Source organism: Rhincodon typus, unplaced genomic scaffold (genome assembly GCF_021869965.1).
Source record: "Rhincodon typus isolate 14 unplaced genomic scaffold, sRhiTyp1.1 hic_rhity00001456, whole genome shotgun sequence".
NCBI lineage: Eukaryota > Metazoa > Chordata > Chondrichthyes > Orectolobiformes > Rhincodontidae > Rhincodon > Rhincodon typus.
Genome location: NW_025967094.1, coordinates 881 through 25,000, shown reverse-complemented (window position 1 = coordinate 25,000; position 24,120 = coordinate 881). Strand labels below are relative to the sequence as shown.

The 24,120-nt window shown below is 41.5% G+C and overlaps 1 protein-coding gene across 1 annotated transcript; it reads left to right on the top strand.

The window, feature by feature from the left end:
• Nucleotides 1–5,741: 5,741 nt before the first annotated feature.
• LOC109920777 (serine/threonine-protein phosphatase 2A 56 kDa regulatory subunit delta isoform) lies at nt 5,742–23,632 on the top strand (the record flags this gene model as incomplete). The annotated part of the gene is made up of 6 exons (XM_048592567.1): nt 5,742–5,941; nt 16,939–17,049; nt 17,703–17,795; nt 18,546–18,676; nt 22,445–22,504; nt 23,172–23,632. Coding segments are annotated over 6 exons (614 nt in total), but the record flags the coding sequence as incomplete, so codon positions are not given.
• Nucleotides 23,633–24,120: the final 488 nt, after the last annotated feature.

The window sequence follows — 24,120 nt, the reverse complement described above, 5'->3', positions numbered from 1 at the left end:
TGACCACTGCCTTCTCCCAGGGCAAGTAGGAATTGGTGAAACTTGCAAAATACTAAAGCAATAGAGTAGATATCAGTAAGATGTTTCCCTGGTTCAGGAATCTAGAACCAGAGAGCACATATTCAAAATAAGGGAGAAAGCCAAGCCACTTGGGTCTGAGATGATGAGAATTTATCTTAGGCAGAAATGTGAACCTTTGGATTATCTACCACAGTGGACTGTGGTGGCTCAGTCTTTTAAGTATGTTTAAGGTAGAGATTGATGGATTTCTGACTACTGGTGGCAAACTGGGTTATGGTAATGGAATGGGTAAAAGGCATTCAAGTGTTTGATCAGCCATGATCATACTGAATGCTGGACCAGGATCAAGAAGCTTTTTTTTCTAATTCCCTCATGAGGCATTGATGTCGTTGGCTCAGCCAGCAGTTGCTTATCCATAGTTGCCTTTAAAGCTCGTGGTGAGTTACCTTCTTGAACTGCTGCAGTCCATGTGGCGTAGGTAGACCCACATTGTTATTAGGAAGGGAATTTGAGGATTTTGACCCAACGACAGTGAAGGAAAAGTGATATATTTCCAAGTCAGGATGGCAGTGGCTTGGAGGGGAACTTGGCAGTGGTCCATTTATCTGTCACCTTTGTCCTACTCCATGATAATGGGCTTGGAGGGTACTGTCTAAGGAACTTTACTAAGTTTCTGCAGTGCATCTTATGCATAGAACACACTGCTATTGAGCATCAGTGATGGAGGAAGTGGATGTTTGTGGATGTGTTGCCAATCAAGCCAGCTGCATTGTCCTAGATGGTGTCGAGTTTTTCTTCGTGGTGTTGGAGCTGAATGTTCCATGACACTCCCCACTTAATCTAAGAAATGGGTACAGGAGTAGACTTGACTTAATAGAGGTGTACAAAATGATCAGAGGTATAGATAGAGTGGACAGCCAGAGACTTTTTCCTAGGGTGGAGTTAGCTATTATGAGGGGGCATAGTTTTAAAGTGAGTGGAGGTAGATATAGGGGAGACGTCAGAGCTAGGTTCTTTACTCGGAGAGTGGTAGGGGCGTGGAATGCATTGCCGGAGAGGGTAGTGGAGTCGGCCTCCGTAGGGGCATTTAAGCGGCAATTAGATAGGCATATGGATGACAGTATAAAGTAGGGGTGGAGGTTAGATAGACCTTGGGTTTAGGGTAAAAGTTCGGCACAACATCATGGGCCGAAGGGCCTGTACTGTGCTGTACTGTTTTATGTTTTAGACTATTCAGTCCCTCGAGCCTGCTCTGCCATCCAATAGAATCATGGCTGATTCAAAACTCCTCACGTCCACTTTCCTGCCCTTTCCCCATAACCCTTACTCATCAAAAATCTTACCAATCTCGAAATTAAATATATACAAGGACTCTGCCCCACTGCTCTTTGAAGGGAGTTCCAAAGACGCTCAACCTCTGAGAGGAGAAATCCCTCCTCATCTCAGTCTTAAATTGGTGCCCCTTTCTTCTGAGACTATGCCGTTTGTCCTAGACTTGTCCCTAAGAGGAACTCTCAACATTTGTCCTGTCAAGTCATTCAGGAATCCAGTATGAGATCACCTCTCAATCTTCTAAACTCCAGTGAGTAGAGTCTTAAACTGTTTAGACTTTGATGATAAGACAAACTTGCCCCCCCACCCCCAATATTGGGGGTCATCCTTGTGATATTTCTCTGAACTGCCTCCAATGAAATAACTTTAAACAAGCAGACCAAGACTGCTCTCAGTATTCCAGATGTGGTCCGATGAGCACCTTGTACAGTTGCAGTAACATTACTCATGTGCGCCAACTCCCTTGAACTAAGGGCCAGCATTCCATTAGCCTGTCTGCTGCACATGTGTATTGGCTTTCTGTGCACCAAGCACAAGTATCCTCAAATCCTTTGGTGTTGCAGCTTTCTGCAGTTTATTCTACATGTAAATAATACCGTTGTTTTGTCATATTTTCCAAAATGAACAGCTTCACATTTTCCCACAGTTATACTCCATTTGACAACTTTTTGTCCACTTTACCTAGCAATATCAAAGTTGCTGGAAAAGCTCGGCAGGTCTGGCAGCATCTGTGAAGGGAAAAAATCAGTTAACGTTTCGGGTCCGGTGACCCTTCCTCAGAACTGATGGTGGCTGGGAAAATGTCAATTTATATGCAGAAAATAGGGAGGGGGGTGGGGATGGGGTAGGGAGTAACCGATAGGATAGAGCCTAAAGAGAGAAAACCAGTTGGACAGACCAAGAGTTGATGATCAGGCTGGGAGGGTGAATAGTTGTTAATAGGGACTATTAGGCCCCATTAGTCTATAAGACTATTAATGGGGTCGAGAAACATACCAGCCATGATCAAATGGTAGAGCAGACTCGATGATCCAAATGGCCTAATTCTGCTATGTCTTGTGCTGAAAAAATCATAAACAGAGACAAATGCGGGAGAAATGTAGCAGGTCTGGCAGCATCAGTTGGGGGCGGGGGGGGAGGAGGGGAGGAGGGGAGAGAGAAAGAGAGCACAAGCGAGCAAGTGAACAGAGTTAATGTTTTGCAACTTCACAATTGCAGTTATCCCACTGTGTGCTGTCCCACTATCGCTTTGTTTTCCTGCCAGTCATTTCAAAAAGTCACATACCCCTCAATATTTAGATCCCAGCTCTAATTGCCTCATAACCATGCCTCCATAATGCATGTAAGATCATGTCTGTTAACCTGTATTTTCATGATTCATTCATTTTACTTGGTTCTGAATATTCCATGCATCTAAGTAAAGAAGTATTAACTTTGCCTTTTTATCATTTTTTTCCCATTTTGATCCTGTCTACTGCTACTTTCTACTTTTGTATACTCTATCTTCTCCCACCACAGCTTTCAATTCATTTAAAGTCCTCTCTAGAGCTCTAGTTATTCTATTCATCACGACACTGGTTCCGACAAAGTTCACTTGAATCACTTTCCTGACTCTCTCTCTCTTATGCACTTGGTGTACCTTTTATTGAATCCTGTATACTTCACTTATTTGCGCAAAATAATTGGAACTGTTCCCATATCTCTGGCACTCTGAAATGAAATTACCACAGGCTCTTTTTTTTTTCTCAAACTCATTCTGAATGGTTTGTCAGAATATATCTGTGGTATTCTTTGGATGATTGCAGCACAGTGTTCCCAATTGACCCTGGCACATGGATGGTTGGTATGCTGATTTGTATTTGGTTCCTTGTGTAGACTTCATTTTTCAGATTCGCTAGTGTTGCATCCAAGGTAGGAGCAGCGTTCCAGCTCCTTTTGAATGGCTCATCCAAACTGAGAATAGACATTAGAATTGTTACATAATTCAATGGTATCCTGTCAAACGTTTAGTCTAGCAGTTGAAAATCAGAATGTCATGGCTTTTGTTCAGTCATAATAAATCAGACAAGCAGACAAAATACCCCCGTCATCTACTGTAGTTTTTTGCCATATGAGAAACCAATTTTTTTTTGTCTCTTTCCCAGTCCCCAGTCTTGATATGTTCTCTTGGGGTGGGGGCGTTGTTGGTGGGAAGTGGGGTGAATGTTTCTTTGCTCCTACATCAGAAACAACACATTTGGAGGAGGTGTGCAAGCAAATTACTGCTGTACGTTTGGTTTTTTTTTCCATACTCTGATTTCACAGCTGGTGTTCAGTTCCACCAGAGGGTATGTTTGTTTTAATTGTTTTCTAGATGTAAGCAACACTGGAACTTTACAGCCTGTAAAAGTGGTAGAGATAGAAACCTTCATAAGAGTTGAGTATTTATATGTACTTTTGAGATGCTAGGGCAAACATGATTATAGGCCAAGTGCTAGAAAATGGAATTAGAATCATTAGATGGTTGTTTTTGACCGGCATAGCCACAGTGGGCCATAGGGCCTATTTCTGTGCTGTAGACCTCAATGACTCTAGTGACAACACCGTAGTTATTGTCCCGTTAACAGCCAAATGACTTGGGCCACTTCAGAGAGCATTGACTCAACTGAATAGTAGGAATTAGTAATGTAGATCAAACTTGGTAACTGTGGCGTACGTAACTGCACCAATTGCGTTCACAACAACCTGGTAACCTTTCCCTGCTGTTTTTGCTTTTGTTCTGAAATTCTGCATTAAGTACGCAGTTGTGTTTTTTTTTATTTGAATTTATGACAGAATTGGGGAATTGTTGCATTTGCAGGAGAAGGTCATTTGGCCCACAGAGTCTGCAGTAGCTGTCCAAATGAGCAGTATGATTTAATGCCATTCTCCCTCCCTCTTCTGCACCACACCTCCAACCCGCCCCACCGCCCCAAACCTTGCTTCAATTAAACATACCTCCCTACGACTTTCAGGCAGTGCATTTCAGACCCGAACAACCTACAGTGCAAAATATTTATTTCTTCCATCGCATCTGCTTTGTCGGCAAATTATTTCAAATCTATGTCCTGTCATTCCTAGAACGGTTTTTCCTGATCAACTCTGAACGGACCCCTCACAACTTTGAAAACTTCTATTAAATTACCTCTTGGTCTTTGGATAGCAGACGAAAACCTTCCCAACGGCTTCAATCAATCATCGTAACTAAACTTGCTCATTGCTGGAAACATATTCCTTAATCTCTTCTGTACTCCCGCCATTGTGTTCTCATCCTTAAATGCTCCTTAGGTCGCTAAGTATTCTGTTTTGTAGTTGTCTGCTCAGTGCAGTTCCTCATCCCTAATATGAAAAGTGCATGCACCCAAGTGGATTAGTTAAATACCTTAACACCGTCTACCTGTTTAGAGATGTTATTGTACACCCCTGGAGCAGGTACAGCTTGAACCCAGGCCTCCTAGCCCAGTGGTCGGGATACTACCACAGTGCCATAACAGCCCCTAGTGTTAGATCACATTAATCTATTTTATTCTGATCAACCTGTTCAGAGATGTAATTACAGACCTGGAGCAGGTGAGACTTGAACCCAGGTCTCTTGGACGGGGGTAGGGACACTACCTCTGCAGCACAAGAGGGCCCAGAAAATAAGTGCACTTGTTTAATCATAGTATGATATACTTACAGCCCAATTGGAACTTGAACCTGGGTCGTCCAATCCAGGGGTACGGACGCTACCACTATGCCACAAGAGAGCCCTAGAGTATTTTAACAAAGTCATTACCAGTCATCTCCGGTGCAGCTTGTTGGCAATTGCTTTCCTTAACATAACCTTAACTTTACTTTTGAGCTTTGACAGCAAATACGAACGATTGAATTTAAACCAATGTGGCTTTATGTGATGTAACATTTATTTGTAACAGATAATTCACTTCTAGTTGTGGTGACTGACCTATTACTGCTGATGCTTCACATGATAGCTTAAAGTATTATCTTTCTATTTTAACTGATCTTAGAAGGATATTCTTGAATTATCTCTGGATTTTTGCTTTTTCTATTTCATTTTGTTCTTGATGTACCTTCATACTTTATGCATATGGGTGCATGGTCATTCATGTTTTTAAGCTTGTTGGATGTGTAGGTGTACACTTTCTTAATGAAGCTATTTTGTACAGGTGTGGATATTTTTCAAATCATTCAGGTACATATTATGTGAAGATGTCATGTGCTGCCATTACACTTCAATGAAACATTAGTGACAACATTTGGAATCATTCTGGAGGCAAGTGTTCTGAGCAGATGATGAATGCTTTCTCTCGATTATGCTGGATAAGCACAACACTACTTAAACTGTTGTGTATTTTATCTCTTCCTAGATGCACAGACTCATGAGAGAGAAGATTTGTTTGTTCAAAAGTTACGACAATGCTGCGTCCTCTTCGATTTTGTCTCTGACCCCCTCAGTGACCTCAAATACAAAGAGGTGAAACGGGCAGGTTTGAATGAAATGGTGGAGTACATCACACACAACCGGGATGTCATTACAGAGGCTATTTACCCTGAGGCGGTTATTATGGTATGCCACTGTACAGATGTTTGTTTTGTATACATTGTAGAGACAGGAGATTAGTTTTTTTTTTTAGGCTGTTGTAATTGATATTTCAGTTATTAACTAATCCTCAAAGGCAGCATTCCCACGAGTTGGTTGTACTTTAAGTTTCTCACCACCACCGTGAGGCCATAATCTATCCTGACATTTTTGGTGCATTCTGAGGGAGTTCCACATTGCTAGAGAACACATTCATTCGATGGAACATTTATCCTAGTCTTGGGTAAATGTTTTAAGATTCATTGCACTTTTTCAAGAAGATCAGGGGAGCCAGTATTGGTTGTTCACCTGATATCTCAAAAGAAATTCACTTAGTACTTTTTGATTTGTTTCTGGGATTTTACTGAGTACAAATTGACTGATTGTGTCATGTTTTCTACATTTACTCATGGAATTATTGTTGTTCATCACTGGATATAAAGTTGTTTGTGATCTCCCAAGGTTCTTTTGGCTGCTCTGCAACTTGGCTAGGTGACCAATGTTAAGAATCTCTCTCTTGACATTTCTTCACAGATAAAAACTTTAGAAAGTTGAACTCCTTGTTTGCAGACCTGTGACTGGCAAGTTATCCCACAGCAAACGCAAGTGAAGGTGTAGTTGTTGCTGGGGATAAGTGAATCCTTCTCTTCCTTTTATCTTTCATGCTGTCTCTTCACTTCATCTCAAATTTCACTGTGACATATTTTGGAGAATGATTACCTTGTGATATTGTCTCTGGATTAGTAATCCAGAGATTAAGGTTCAAATCCCAACAAAACAAATGGAATTTGATTTCAACAAAAATCTGGAATTTAAAATCTAATGATGAAAATGAAACTGTAGTGTGGTTCACTCATGTCCTTTAGGGAAGGAAACTATTGCCTTTATCTGATTTGGCCTGCATGTGACTCCAGATCTACAGCAATCTGGTTGACCCCTAACTGACCTCTGAAATGGCCTAATAAGCCATTTGGTTATTATCAACTGCTGGAAAAGAGGAAAGCAGTGGAACTGAATGGACCACCTGGCATCAACTGAGGTACTCGAAATGACAATGGCAAATAGCCCTGTCGACCTTGCAAAGCTCTTCTTATGGTTTTGGGGGGGTGAGTTGGGGGGTGCGGGTGGTGGCGGCAAAATTGGGAGACCTGTCATAACAATGTGACATAGTCATCCTCACGGAATCATACCTTAGATAAAATGTCCCTGACAACACCACCACCATCCCTGGAAATGTCCTGTCCCACCAGCCGAGGTGGCGGCACAGTTATGTACATCTGAGGAAGAACTACTAAGGAATCCTCAATATCGACTGCACCTTATGGCATCAGATCAAACATGGTCAAGGAAACCACCTGCTGATTGCCATGCACCTATCTACTACTCCCCAGCTGATGAATCAGCACTTCATGTTGAACAGCATTTGAAGGAATAACTAAGAATTGCAAGAGGACTTCAATGTCCTCCACCAAGTATGACTCGGCAGCGGCACTACTGATCGAGCTGGTTGGGTCCTAAAGGACAAAACTGCGAGACTGGATCAGTGACAGGAGGTGAGGCATCCAACAAGAGGGAAAAACATACTTCACCTCATCTTCTCTGATCTGTCTGCCACAGATGCATCGGTCTGTGACAGGTCAGAGTGACCACCGCACAGTCCTCATGGAGACTAAGTCCTACCATCACATTGAGGACACATTCCATACTAAATGAGACATACTTTGAACAGATCTAGCAATTCAAGACTGGACCTCCATGAGGCACCCTAGACCATCAGCAGCAGCAGAAACATACTGCAACACAATCTGCAACCTCATGGCCTGACATGCTGTCCACTCAGCCATTACCATCAAACCAGGGTGTCAACCTTGGTTCGGTGAAGAACCAAGAAAGCATTTAATAAAGTGCCACATAAAAGATTGATCCAGGAGGTCAGATCCCAAGGGATTAGGTAGAGAATTGGCTGAACTGATAGAATGCAGAGTGTTCGGATAAATGGGTCTTTCTCTGTATGGCGAAATGTAACTAATAGTGTTACAGGCTTCAGTTCTCAGACTTCAACTATTTACAATCTATATAAATGATCTGCAAACAGTGACATAGTGTAATATAGCAAACTTGGAGGATGATACTAAAATAGGTTGGAAAGTAGGCAGTCATGAGGAAATAGTGTACAGATAGATACGGACAGGCTAGGAGAATGGGCCTGAATCTGGTAGACGGAGTTTAATGTGGTAAGTGCAAGGTAATCAATTTTGGCTGGAAAAACAAAAGGGCAAATTATTATTTAAATGGAAAGCAGATTCAAAGTGCATCAGTGCAGAGGGACCTAGATGTCCTTGTGAACGAATTGCAGAAAGTGGGTATGCAGGCGCGTCATATAATAAGAAAGGCAAAAGGAATCCTGGCATTTATTGCAAAAGGACTGGAATCAAGAGAGCAGGAAGGCATGATAGGAGCAGCACTAGCTGTATGTAAAAATGAGGTGCCAAACTGGTGACGCTACAAAACAGGACTGCTTGTTTGCCATACAGCATAAGTAACAAGTGATACAAATGGTAAAACAAGTGATGAGATGATTCCATAACCAATGGATCAGATCTAAGCTCTGCAATCATGCACATTTAGTTGTGAACAATTAAACAACCTACTGGAGGAGGAGACTCCACAAACATCCCTATCCTCAATAAATTGGGAAGCCTAGCACATCAGTCCAAAAGTTAAGGCCTGAAGCATTTGCAACAATTTGCAAGTTGTGCTGAGTGGATGATCTATCTTGGTCTCTTTCAGAGATCCGCAACAGAATATCCTAACTCCAATCTCCTCCACTTCACATGAAATCAAGAAATGGTTAGACGTGTTGGATAATGCAAAGGCTTCGGGCTCTGATGACTTGTTTGCACTGATGACTTGTGGTCCAAAATGTGATGCACCCCTAGCAAAACTTTTTCCGTAATACATACAATGCTGTTATCTGACTGATCATGGGGAAAATTGCCCAGTATGCCTTGTGCACACAATACTGGACAGATCCAACCCAGCCAGTTGTTACCCCATTGGTCTATTCTTGATCGTCATTGAAGTGATGGAAGGTGTCATCAGTGTTGTCAAGCAGTGCCAGTTTCACAATGATCTTCGCTTATTCAGATTCATTTTGGGCTCCACCAGTGCCAGTTGGCTCCTTTTAATAACCTCATTATAGCCTTGATCCAGATATAGACAAAAGATCTGAACTCCAGGTCTGAGAGTTGGCCTTCTAGAGGTTTATAAAATCATGAAGGGTAGAGGGTGAATAGCCAGTCATTTCCCCTGGGTGGGGGAGTCTCAAACTAGAGGGCATAGGTTTAAGGTGAGAGGGAAAAGATTTAGAAGAGACCTAAGGGCCAACTTTTTCATGCAGTGGGTGGTGCATGTATAGAATGAGCTGCCAGAGGAAGTGGTGGAGGCTGGTACAATAACAACATTTAAAAGGCATCTGGATGAATGTATGAATAGAAAGGGTTTGGAGGGATATTCGCCAAATGCTGGCAAATGGGACTAGATTAATTTAGGATATCTTGTCGTCGTGGAGGAGTTGGAACGAAAGGTCTGTGTCCGTACTGTATAACTCTGTAATTCCAGATGTTAGGTGAGAGTGACAGCGCTTAACATCAAGACTTCATTTGACCGCATGTGGCATCAAGGAGCGCCAGCAAAACTGGAATCGGAGGGGAAAATTCCGCTGGTTGGAGTCATATCTGGCACATAGGAAGATGGTTGTGGTTGGAGGTCTGTCATTCTCAGCTACAGATTTTCTATGGAATTATTTAACGTAGCATCCTTGGAACAATCATGTTCACCTGCTTCATCAGTGACCTTCCCTCCATTATAAGATCAGAAGTGGGGATATTCATTGTGCAATCAATGTTCAGCACCATTCGTGAGTCCTCAGATAATGAAGCAATCCATGCCCAGATACATCAGAACCTGGGCAATGTTCAGCTTCAGACTGACAGTGGCAAGTGATATTCATGCCACAAGTGCCAGGCAATGACCATCTCCAACAAGAGAGAAAAAAACCATTTTCCCCTTGACATTCAATGGCACTACCTTCACCTGAATCCTCCTGTATTTACACCCTAGGAATTATCATTGGCCAGAGCCTCAACTGGACTCACCACATAAATACAATGGCTACAAGAGCAGGTCAGAGGTTAGGAATACTGCGGTGACTAACTTATCTCCTGACTCCTAAAGCCTGTCCACCATCTACAAGTTAAGAATGTAATGGAAATTCCCCACTTGTTTGAATGAGTGCAGCTCCAACAACACTCAAGAAGCTTGATATCAGCATGCCAAAGAAGCACACTTGATTGTGGCACCACATTTACAAGCATCCATTCCCCCTCCACCAATGCTCAGCAGCAGCAGTGAGTGCTATCTACAAGATACACTGCAGTAATTCAACAGGGCTCCATTAGACAGCACCATCCAAACACATAGCCATGACCATCTTTAAGGACAAGGGCAGCAATATGTGGGAACACAACCACCTGCAAGTTCCCCTCCAAGCTATTTACCATCCTGAAGCAGAAATACACTGCTTTTCCTTGAGTGTCAGCGGGTCAAAATCCTAGAATTTAGGGAGGCGATGGCCTAGTGGATTATTGCTGGACTGTTAATTCAGAGACCTAGATAACGTTCTTGGGAACCTGGGTTCGAATCCCACCACGATAGATGGTGAAATTTGAAATCCAGAAAAATATCTGGAATTGAGAATCTAATGATGAGCGTGAATCAATTGTCAGAAAAATCCATCTGGTTCACTAATGTCCCATAGGGAAGGAAACTGCCATCCTTACCTGGTCTGGCCTACATGTGACTCCAGACCCACAGCAATGTCGTTGAATCTGAACTGCCCTCTGGACAATTAGGGTTGGGCAATAAATACTGCCTGGCCAGTGACGCCCCATTCATCCTGTCGATTTAAAAAAAAATTCGAGGGAGATAGCCTTTAGTCAGGAGGTCTCAGCACAGTAAATCAAGGGAGCGTTCAGTGCTGCTCCAATGTGTTCAGAGTCAGGATGCTGTCCATCTGAGAGATGATGAGCTGAATGTTGGGCAACTTACCACCTGAAAGGTGGCATGGTGGCTCAGTGATTAGCGCTGCTGCCTCACAGCGCCAGGAACCCGCGTTCGATTCCACCCTCTGGCGACTGTCTGTGTGGAGTTTGCGTTTCTCCCTCTGTCTGCGTGGGTTTCCTCCGTGTGCTCAGGTTTCCTCCCACAGTCCAAAGATGTGCAGGCTAGGTGAATTGGCCGTGCTAAATTGCCCATAATTTTCAGGGATTTGTAGATTAGGTGGGTTATAGGGGGATGGGTCTGGGTGGGATGCTCTGGTTGGTGTGGACTTGTTGGGCCAAAGCGGCTGTTTCCACACTGAATTCCCTCCAGGGCATTATGTGTGTACCTACAGCATGTGGACTGCAGCAGTTCAAAAAGGCAGCTTAGCAGCATCTTCTCAAGGGTAACTAGGAACAGACAAATGTTAGTCTGTGAATGTATTTTTTAAAAAAAAACTTGAGTAGCGTCTCCAAACATGATGATCAATGGCCTCTGTTTCCCACTAAATATGTGACGTATAGACTTCAGTGAATGCTTGAAATGTTGTACAAGGCCATCTGTACCACCTACCAGTGATCAGCTCTCCATACGACATAGTCTTGGCAAATGACTGTCGCCATTATGGAAAAATGATCTGTTGCTGACTTTGCAGGAGGAAGACCTTGATATAGGGTCACTTTGGTTGTTTCCAGGACTTCAATGTTTGTGATGCAGATCTTGCGGATGTAGTGGAGGCAGTGCTGAGCAATGCACTATAGAAGGCATCCTTGTATTCAGAGCCATACAAAAGGGTGGTGAGGGCTATGACTTAATATATTTTGAGTTTGGTCTGTGCTCTAAGCCTGTGGTTGCTCCACACTTGTTAAGTCTGCCAAAGACACTATTTGCTTTTGAAGGTCTATTGTCTGCTTTCTTGTCTATGGTGACATCAAATGAGATGATGTTTCCTGTATGCTTTGTAGCATTCGGGATGTTTCTCTCCATAAGGATGCTAAGTTGCAGGCTGATGCAGGACTTGAAGTTTCTTTAAACTAACTTTTAGAAGAATTATGCTGCTTCAGAAAAGTGTTATATACTGCAGGCCTGACTGGGGTTCCCTGAGTTTTTTTTTGTGCCTTTGTGTAAAGCTACAGATTCCCAAGATTGAAAAGAATCTTATTAGCTCAGAAGCATACATAAACTCCATCTTTAAGGCCTTCTGTTGCTTGTATTATGCAAAATATGATGGTGAATAAGGTCAGGGCAGCACATATCCCTGCTTTGTCATTGGAAATTCTGAGTGATTCAAGAGGTTGCTGTTGTTATCTTGTCTGTATTGATTTTTATTAATTGATTTTTATTAGGTGGAATCCAAGTTTGTCCAAGAATTTTCCAAAGTCAGTATTATTCTCACAATATCAAATGCATTGGTGAGGTAAAAGTGAAATGTAGGCCTTTATTTTGCATATAACATTTTACTTCTTTACCGGAGTGTGAATATCATATCTGCAGTGCCACCGTTCGCTCTGAAACTGCACTGGGTTGTCTGGGAGGTCATCTGCAATGTTAGGTACAAAACTGTACAGCCATATATTCTAGCCAGAATCATCCGAGCCATTGAAAGGAGGACGATTTTAATTTTATTCCTACGATTGGGCATCACTGGCCAGATCAGCACTTATTGCCCATCCCTAATTATCCAGAGGGCAGTTAAGAGTCCTTCTTTAAAGGACATTAGTGAACCTAATGAGTTTTTCTGACAATTGACAGTGTTATTTGACATGGTTATCATTAAATTTTCAATTCCAGATGTTTATTGAATTTAAATTCCATCTGCCATGGTTGGATTCAAACATGAATCTCTGGACTAGTAGTCTAATGATAATTCCACTAGGCCATTGCCTTCCCTATGAACCCCCTTAAATAGTGGTAATTACAATAATGAGGCCACAGCTGGCTGGAGCGGATTGGGAAAGGAATTTAGCGGCAAAGACCGTTATGAACAATGGCGGACATTTAAAAAGATGGTTCATGGTTCACAGCAAAGATATATCCAAATGAGAAAGAAGGATTCTAGGAAAGAGATAAACTGGCATGATCAACCAGGGAAGTTAAGGACAGCATTTAAGTGAAAGAAAAGACATAAAATGTGGTAAAATGAGTCATCAGCTGAAGGCTGGGTAAGTTCTAAAACCAGCAAAAGGTGAGAAGAAATGTAATGGAAGGAGAAGCTCAGCTTTGAGCGTAAACTCAAGAAATATCGAGACTAATAGCAAGATCTACTTTTAGTCATAAAAAGGAAGAGAAGCCAAAGTGAACATAGTCCCTTAAGAGAATGAGGCTGGGGAGCCAGGAAATGGGAGAGACTTTGTATAAGTGCTTAGAAACAAATAGCTTTTCAACATTACTGGATAATCAAGGGGCAAAAGAAGAAAAAGAAATAAATAGAATCCTTGTCACCAGAGGGGAAAAAAAGAGAAACTAATAGGGCTAAAGACTAATAAGTCCCCTCGACCTGATGGGGTTGATCCGAAGATCGTAAACCAAGTAGATACAAAGGGAGTGAATGCACTGGTAGTGATCTTCTAAGAATCCTTAGAATCTGGAAAACACCCAGATGATTGAAAAATTATCAATTTATGTAAAAGAAAGGATAGGTAACCAAAGGCCAGTTAGCTTAATATCAGTTATTGGGAAAATGTTAGTTTATTATAAAGGGTGTAATAGCAAAGCATTTATAAATGCATAATATGATCAAACAGAGTCAGCATGGCTTTGTGAAGGGGAAATTATGCCTAACAAGTTTACTCAAACTCTGAGAGGTGATAAGGAGGAAGTAGATGCAATATATTCGGATTTGCAAAAGACATTTAAGAAGGTACCCTACATTAGGCCGTCTAATATGAGAGAGGGAGAGGCAATAACAACTAGGTGCTGGAAGCCAGAGTCTGTAGCTGTGATGCTGTAAAAGCACAGCAGGTGAGACAGCATCAGAGGAACAGGAAAGTGAACGTTTCAGGCTGAAACCCTTTATCAAGAAGAAGGATTTCAGCGCGAAACATTGACTTTCCTGCTCCTCTGATGCTGTGTGACCTGCTGTGCTTTTCCAGGCTCTCGCCTATATGCTGTCTAGTTAATTAAGCAACCATGTTATTGGAGGTAGTATACTAACATGTATAGGGGATCAGCTAACTAATAGAAGACAGTTGGGATAAGGGGGGAGCATTTTCAGGATGGCAACCTGTAACTGGTGGTGTGCCACAGGGATCAGTGGTGGAGTCAGAATTATTTACGATAAATATTAATGACTTGGATGAGGAAAGTGAATGTGTGAGCCACGTTTGTAGAAGACACTCAAATAGGTGGGAAGGCAAGTGATGAGGATGATACTGAGGGATATAGATGGCTTAGAGAGTTAAAACCTGGCAGTTGGAATATAATGTTGGAAAATGTTAGGCTTTGTACGTATTCAGCTCTTCAAATCATCCTGTCTATTACTTGAACAGAGAAGCTCTGCAGAATGCTACAAGACAGAAGGGAGTTGGAGTCATTCTCCAAGAATCACAAGCATCCAAGTTCACTGAGTAATAGAGAATGTAATGTTGGCTTTTCTTTCAAAGGGATCCGAGTATAAAAGTAATGACATTTTGCTAAAACTGTACACGTTACTAGTTAGGCAACAACTGGAATTCTATCATAAAACAAAGAACTGCAGGTGCTGGAGTGTCCTGACGAAGGGTCCCCGGACTTGAAACATTAACTCTGCTTTCTTGTCATTGGTGCTACTAGACCTGCTGAATTTCTTCTGCAGTTTCTGTTTTTGAACTGGAATACTGTGATATACTGGGATTGGAGGCAAACCAGAGAAGGGTTGCTAGGCTGATCCTGGGTATGGAGGCACTGTCTTAAGAGGAGAGGTTTAGTTGGTTGGGTCTGTACTTATTTGGGTTTAGAAGAATGAGAGACAACACACCAGTTTTATAGGAGTCTTGACAGGGTAGATGTGGGAAGCTTGTTTACCCTTGTGAGGGCGTCTAGGACCGGAGAGCATACACTCAGAATAAGAGGTTCCTTTACTCATTCACAGGATGAGGGCGTCGCTGACTAAGCAGCATTTATTGCTCATCCCTAATTGCCCAGAGGGCATTGCTGTGGGTCTGGAGTCACATGTAGGCCAGACCAGGTAAGGACGGCAGTTTCCTTCCCTAAAGGGCATTAGTGAACCAGATGGGCTTTTCTGACAATCGACAATGGGTTCATAGTCATTGTTAGATTCTTAATTCCAGATATTTATTGAATTCAAATTCCACCATCTAACAGTCCAGCAATAATACCACTAGGCCATCGTTGCCCCCTCTCTTGATTGACTTCCGGAGGATGAAGTTTCTGGCAATATCATGCACTTTGCATGATGCTAAAGAGTTTTTGAAAGAGTTGTGACCAGTCATCCAGAGTGACTTGTTAACTATTTTGAATAGCTGGGGCCCAAGCACTCATCCTGTGGTATTATGTTTGTATCTTCCAGAATTGAAGAGCTGCAAAGTTAGTTTAAACTTGTATAATACCTGGAACTGAGGACACTTAATATACTTCACAATATATCAATAATTTTATTAGGGATAAAGTGTAATATTTCCAAGTTTGCTCATGTTACAAACATAGTGGGAGTGTATGTTGCGGAGGCAGTAAAGAAAGTTTCAGGGTAATTTAGACAAGTTGGGTGAATGGAGAAATGCTTGGCAGTTGCAGAATAATGAAACAAAAACAGAAAATGCTGAAGAAGCTCAGCAAATCTGGCAGCATTTGTGGGAATAAATTAGAGATAACAATTCGGTTTCAATAACCCTTCCTCAGAACTGAGCTTCTCCAGCAATCTTCGTTTTTGTTTTCTGATATCCAGCATTCACAGTTCTTTTGGTTTTTATTTCGATAAATATGAAGTTCTCCACTTTGGTAAAAGAGACAGAAGGGCAGACTATTATTTACATGGTGGTAGATTGGGGGAAGATGTATAAAGGGTGTTCTTGCATGCTGGGCATTCAAAGTAAGCAGACAGGTGCAGAAAACAGTTAGGAAACCAAATGCTATGTATTGCGAGAGGGTTTAAGAATAGGAGTGAAGAAATCTTACTCTAGCTGTACAAAGCCTTGGTGAGACAGCACCTAGAGTTCTATGTGCTAACAACAGGCAGAGGGAGTGCAGTGAAGGTCAAAAATTAGTGACGTTTCAACAAGTACTCCTTATATAAGTATGTCTAGAAGATGAACACCATTTCCTGCTAGCGCAAACAACCTGCTTCGACATTTAAATAGTTACATGAGAGCCACCTGCTGCCTATTACCTAGATTTCTCTTTCATCTAACTGGATCTGCAAACTAGTGATTATGCTAATCATCTATGTGTATGTTTTTGCATCCTGTGAATTTAAAGATAAAAATTATTGCTGTTAAATTAGTAGTGTAACTGAACATCAATGCTTCAACATAGATCTCTCATTATCTGGCCTAATTCAGTTTTACTCTCATTAATGACCCTTCTGCCATTCAGTGTAGTTTGCTGTCAGTGAAGTATCTACTGTGTAAATTAATCAAATTTAACTTTTTCCAAGAGTCTTTTGTGTGATCCTTCATTGTTAACCTTTTTGAGTTCATTTGTGTGAGATAAGCAGGACTACATTATTGCTTGCCCAAAGATATTAAACTATTTAGGCAGGATTTATGTTTTCCTGTAGCTGTGGTAGGAATCCCTAACAACCAAGGGGGTCTTGGAGAAGTCGTTTGCTGTTCAAGTTCCTGACCTGACAGTGGGTTTTACCATAACTTGCTGTTGGAAGCTTTGGCCTTGCCCAATTTGTGTATTTGCTAATTTGGTATATTGTAATTCCCCCTGCCTTTTCTCTCCAGTTTTCAATAAACCTCTTCAGGACATTACCACCATCATCTAATCCTACTGGGGCAGAATTTGATCCAGAGGAAGATGAACCCACACTTGAAGCAGCCTGGCCACATCTCCAGGTATGTGCAGTATTGCAGACACTGGTAGGTCATGGACCTGTGGGGTAGTAAAGCAAAATTGGAGGTGGATTCCTTCAAAAAAGGGGAAGACAGTTGAAAGTTGATAATGCACATGCTACATGTGGAAGTATTCCTATAAAGTAGTGTTTGATTTGGGAATTTCAGCATTAATACTTCTGATGTCAGTTTGTATATTTACATTATTCTATTCAATATTGATTACATCAGGAGGGCTTGCCAGGGTGTCATTGCTCACATGCAACTAAAACTGAGTGATCTGTCCTTTGCCAGCTGACAAGTTTTAATAAACTTGATCAATCCAGATCGTAATCATTGGATTTGGGTATGGTTTTGAATAAGTATTATTCTTTATCCTACCCTGCCTGGCTGGACCATACTTATTCATTCATATTTGCAGAGATGGGAAAGTATTCTGTTCCTGGACAATCCTTAACCACCTTGCAAAAGTCAGAGAAAGCCTTGTCTCAATGTAATCGGCACTTTCTCCGTAGGCTGAAGGCTACTTAGCGCAAAGATAATTTATATATACAAAACTATTCTGTTTTTTTTTTAAAGCATTCATTTGAGAGTCTAATTTCACTCAAGCAACTGAAAAGCTAATTTATATTAACGGCCATCACTCCTCCTTCCAGCTTGTCTACGAGTTTTTCCTGAGGTTTCTGGAGTGTGCCGATTTTCAACCAAATGTAGCGAAAAAGTATGTTGACCAGAAATTCGTCCTGTCGGTGAGTTGACCCAGCATTGTTTGCCATGAAAAAACAAAAGCTTCACTTGTTTGACAAGATGGTGCACTGACTTATTTGTGTTGTAAGATGTGTTTTCTGGTGCCTCTAAATTTAACTATGGACTGGGATGTGCAGGACTTTAGCCACCTTCCTCTTCATGAGGGGAAAGGGTCACTGGGCAAGATAATAGCTGACCATCAAAGTTTTGAGAGTAAGGTGTTTTCATATCCAGGAGCTCAATATATCATGACCCTTTAAAATGTTGAACATTAAAATTTGTTCGAGAAAATTTGTACGTGTTTTGCCTGTATGTAAATATACTATGGCACATTTATGCATGCTCAAACTTAGACAATTGCTGAGCAAGTTTCTGTTTTAGTTTTCCCAATTGGACTATTTCCTATCTGAAGATCAAGTGTTGTAATTTTGTTAATTTACCATCCTTGTAAAGATAGCTTGTAATCACTTCTGACTTTAGTATTAAATGCTGCAGATTAGTTTGTCAAATCTTTTACTTCATTCAAGATTCTCAGCAAGTGGCTAAAACTGATTAATCAAAATACATTATCAGTAGAAATATTAGTGGAGCTAACATTTTGTAAAATGGTTCAAAGTACAAAATAACACTACCTTTGTAAATACAGACTGTTGGTTTCTTCGCAAACACATTCACATGTACACGTATCACTCACTATTAAAGAATACAAGTCAAGCAATCATGACGGATTTTGTGTCTATTTCCTCTCGCAGTTGTTGGAATTGTTTGACAGTGAAGATCCGAGGGAGAGAGATTTCCTCAAGACTATTCTTCATAGGATCTACGGAAAGTTCCTGGGCTTGAGGGCGTACATCCGGAGGCAAATCAATAATATCTTTTACAGGTAATTGTGTCTAACGTTTAGAGGATTACTGAGGATTCAGGCAAGAAGGGGTAAAATCTGTTTTGAGAATGCTTTACATTTTGTAAAGTAGACCAGAGTGGAGTCAATGAGCTCAGTCAGCCCCTTCCTACGTGCTTTTCTTCATCTTGTTACAGATGAGTGTCAATCTGTGTGTCTTGCTGTGCAGTGTATTCTTTTAATTTATTCTTGGGATGTAGCTGGCAAAGCTGCATTCATTGCAAATTCTTACTTGTCCTGGTGAAGGTGTTAGTGAGGTGCCTTCTTGAATATTTGCAGTGCTCGGGGTCCAGGATTTTGACCCAGTGATAGTGTCAGTGACAGTTCCAGGTCAAAATATTGTGTGGCTTGAAAGGAAACATAGTTGTGGTGTTGCCGTGTGTCTGCTGCTCCTTCTAGGTGGCTGAGGTCATGGGTTTTGAAGGTGTTATTGGAGAATCCGAAGTGAGTTGCAACAGTACATTTTGTTGATGGTATGCGCTGCTGCCAATTGTATCATTAGTGAAGGAGCTGATTGTTGAAGGTTGCAAATGGAATGCTTTGTCCTGGATAGTGTTGATGAAGCTTTTTAACAGTTTAATCATCCAGGCAAGCAGGGAGTATTCCATAAGTAAAACTGTGCCTTGTAGGTGGTGGACAGACTTTAAGAAGTTAGGCAAATTACTCACTGCAGAATTTCTTGCTTTGGTGTGCTCTTGGTAGCCGTATGTATATGTCTAGTCCAGTTCAATTTCTGGTCAATAGCAATGCCAAGAATGCTATTAGTGATGTATTCAGCAATGGTTATGTCATTGGATGTCATGGGGCAATTGTTGGATTCTGACTTGTTGAAGCTGGTCGTTGTTTGGCACTTCTGTGGTGTGACTATTCCTTGCCACTTGTCAGCCCAAGCCTGAATATTATCCAGATCTTGCTGCATTTGGACATGGACTGCTTCAATGTCTGAAGAGTGATGTTGAAAGTGTAATATGAGAGTAAACTTGCAGGGAATGTACAAACTGAGTCTAAAAGCTTCTCCAGGTATGTGAAGAGCGAAAAGATTAGCAAAGGCATATTTAGATCCCTTCTAGTCGGAAACATGGCAAGTTATAATGGTGAACAGATGGTGGACCAACTAAGCAGTTCTGGTTGCCCAGTTATAGGATGAATATTAAGCTGGAGAAGCTTCAAAACAGATTTGCCAGGATGTTGCTGGGTATGGAAGGTTTAAGTTGTAAACAAAGCCTGGATAGGCTGTGACTTTTTTCACTGGAGCATAGGAGGTTGAGAGGTGACCTTTAGAGGTTTATAAAATCATGATGGTTATAGTTAGGGTTAGTGGTAGGTGTCTTTTCCCTAGGGTGGGGTTTTCAAAACTAGGGGACATAATTTTAAGGTGAGAGGAGAGAGATTTTAAAAAGGCATGAGGGGCAAATTTTTTTACACAGAAGATGTTCACATGTGGAATGAACATCGTTAGGAAATGGTGGATGCGGGCACAGTTACAACATTTAAAAGACGTTTAGATATGTACATGAATAGGAAAGGTTTGGAGGGATATGGGCCAGGAGCAGGCAGGTGGGATTTGTTTAATTTGGCATTATGTTCGGTATGGACTGGTTGGACCAAAGGGTCTGTTTCTGTGCTATATGACTCTGACTCTAAATACATATTTGCGATCTGCCTTCATAAAGGAGGAAACAAATGTGTCATAAATGTTGAAGAATACAGGGTCTAAGTGAGGGGGAGGAACTGAAGAAAATTGATATAAGTTGGGCAATGATATTGGGGAAATAGATGATATTGCTAGCTGATAAATCCCATAAACCTGATCACCTACATCTGAGAGTAGTTAAGGAAGTGGCCCCAGAGATGGTGGATGCATTGGTGGTCATCTTTCAAGATTTTATACGTTCTGAACAGTTCCCTTGGATTGGTGTGTAGCTAATGTAGCTCCATTGTTTAAGAAAGGAGGTAGAGAGAAAAGAGGAAATTCAGGACCAGTTAACCTGACGTCGGTAGGAGGGAAAAGTGCTAGACTCCATTATATATGATTTAATAGTGGAGCACTTGGAAAACAGTGGCAGACTTGAGCAGAATCGGCATGGATTTATTGAAAGGGAAATCATGCTTGATAAATCTGTTGAAATTTTAAGGATGCAACTAGCAGAGTTAAGGGGACATCCAGTAGATGTGGTTTTCTTGACTTTCAAAAGGCTTTCAATAAGCCTCACATAAGAGGTCGACATGTAAAATTAAAGCATATGGCTTGGCGGTACAACTAGTTGACACAGGAAACTAAGAGCAGGAAGAAATGGTCTTCATTGAATGGCAGCCAGTATCTGGTTAGGTACCACAGGGAACGGTGCTGTGATGCCAGCTACTTACAACTTATGTTAATGATTCACATGAGGGAACACAATGTGGTATTTCCAAGTTTGTAAATGAAACCAAGCTAGCAGAACTGTAAGGAGAATGCAGATATGTTTCAATGAGATTTGGACAAGTTGAATGATATGTCCAAATACATGTCTGATGAAGTATGTGGATAAATGTGAGATTATCCACTTTGGTAGCAAAATCAGGAAGGCAGATTATTATCTGAGTGGACATTAACTGGAAAAAGGGAAGGTTCAACAAAACCTGGATGTCCTTATAAACCAGTTGCTGAAAGTAAACGTGCAGATGGTGAAGGGAGCAAATGGTACGTTGGCTTTCATAGCGAGACGATTCGTGTGCAGGAGTAGGGGTGTTTTGATGCAGTTTTTGTACAGGGCCTTGGTGAGACCATGCCTGGGGTATTATGTGCAGTTTTGGTCTCCTTCTCTGAGAACAGACGTTCTGGCCAAGGAGGGAGTGCAAATAAGGGTCACCAGACGAATTCCTGGGATGGCAGCACTGATGTATGAAGAGATACTGGATCAATCAGGATTATATTCATTTGAGTTTAGAAGAGAGATGAAAGATGAGAGATTAAGCTAGTGACTGCACATTAATTTGCAGGGAATATTTTCTCCTATGACTTCAGGTTCACTGGTTCTGGTTAGATGAGTTTACAATTGTTTAAGGATTCAAGACTGATCTCTCTCTTTTTCCGGACACTATCCCTACTTCCTTTGATCCTTTCCCCCTCCCCTATGGTGCCCTCACGTCCTCTTTCCAGCAACCCCCTCAAACCTGGCAGCCACTCTAATCCCTGCAACCCTATCACTTCATCATTGTTTACTCTTCTTCAGAACTGCCTGTTTCAACTGCTGTCTGTCCTTTTAGCTAAATTTTCCCCAGGCATGGAAGTGTCTCTCCACTCCATCCCTGTGGCTCATCAACCTTGCTCACTCACTACTTTGGATGGCTTAAGCTCCTCATTGCTCATGAAGTAAGTTTTGTTGAATTTCCAATTAAGATGAGGCAGCTGGCATAGGCTCCTCTTCTATATCAGAATTAAGCTGAACTATAAATTCTTGTGTTCTGAAGCTTTCAGGACAAAAGACAGTCAGATTTTCTACAAATTAATATAATAATGTTCAGCAAGGGTTTCCTTGACACCACCTCATTTTATCTAATAAAATTTTAAAATCTGGATGAAATGGAAAATATTTGATTAATTTGGTGGACTCTTAGAGCATGTATGCAGTCATGAAAATGAAATTTGCGGAGCTTTGGGTTGGAACGTGAGAGTAAGATTTGTGAACCCAGCTCATGTAACGTGACTGTCGGCAGTCACGTATGGTCTTCCATCCTGAGATTCTTGACTTTTTTTCCTTTTACTAGGTTTATCTACGAGACTGAGCACCATAATGGGATTGCAGAACTTCTGGAAATTTTGGGCAGGTGAGTGGTATTTTGATCAACCTGATTTGTATAACTAAGTAATTTGGAAAGATGATTAGCTTTAGGCTATTATTGGCTATATCTAAGTTTAATATCAGAAACCAATTTCATAGACAACAGGGCCCGTGGGTCTGGAGAGGACAAGGGCTTGGGACCAGGGCTTACGTGCCTTGGGGGCAGGAGGAGGGTGGAACTGTGGCTCTTGGACTCTTGGGGATAGGTTAGAACTGTGGCCTCCCAAGCTCGAGGGTGAGAGAGGAGGATGGTTTGGCTCATGACCAGGAGAGGGAGGTTGGAACTATGCTCCACTGGCTGATCAGACTTTGGGGCAGTGGAGGAATGCAAAATGTAGTTTGCCCTAAATCATGTTAGAACTGCGCATATTATGCACACTCGGCTGTGCCATATAGTTAGTGGAGAGAATTTGAGGATTTGACAGTGGAGGAGGATAGCTGGCCTCTGGTTAAGTTTCTTTGCAGTTAGTGATGAACTGCAGCATTATGTTCATAATGGGACCCTGTGATACCATAAAAGTCATGGGAAGATGGTTAGCTTCCTCTTTTTGATGGTCATTGTCTGGCACTTGTTTGCAAATGTTTCTTTCTTTTGTGAAGCTAAGACTGGATGTTCCCCAGATCTTGCTACTTATGAGCATTTATTTTCTAAGGAGTTGCGAATGGTACTGAACACTGCAGTCTTCGGCAAACAACCCCACTCCTGACCTTATGTTGAAGGGAGGGTCATTGATGAAGCAGCTGAAGATGGTTGGGCCTAGGACACCACTCTGAAGAGCTCCTGCAGCAATGTTCTATGTCCCAGTGGACTGAGTCATTTTTCATCTATTTAAAACTGATCATCTCGGAGAATGTCTTAAGAAGCTTCACAGAAACAAAAGGAAAATATATTGATTCTGAAGAGATTTCAATAAGAACTGTACATGTGTGATGAATTAGTGTGGAATTGAAAAGCATTTGTTGGGACACCGTGAGTAATCTAATGTTTGAATCTGCTTGGCTGAAGTAGCTTGTGCATATTAGGCTGTGAAATAGTTTGGTTTGAGTTAATTCTTAGTAAGATTCCTCCTGCCCCTAAAAAAAACTTAAATCAACTACACAGCATATCAAGTAAATGGGAAATATTTGTGCAATCCTGCTGGCAGCAGTAGATATCAGAGAAGCAAGATTTCTAATGCATGTGAGAAACTTCTGAAGTGGTATTCTTAACTGATTGTCAGCTTCCTGATTTGTATGATCTGTATAGAAATGGGAAAACTCAATCATGCCATGAATAGGCATTGGGGAGAGTTTTTAAATGGGAAAACACTACAGAACAGGGATCTGGGAGTTCTTGTCCACAGATCAGAAAAAGCTAGCATCCAAGTTCAGAAGGTAATATGGAAAACAAATGGCATGTTGGCCTTTATTTGTGAGGAAATGGAGAAAAGTAGGGAGATTTTGCTAAAGCTGTACAAGGTACTAATCGGATCACAGCTGGACCACTGAACGGTTTTGGGCACCTTATCTAAAGAAAGATACAGTGGCATTGAGGTCTGCTGAGAAAAGGTTTGGTGGGCTGATACCAGGTGGGGAGAGACTTCACTTTTGAGGAGTGGTTGC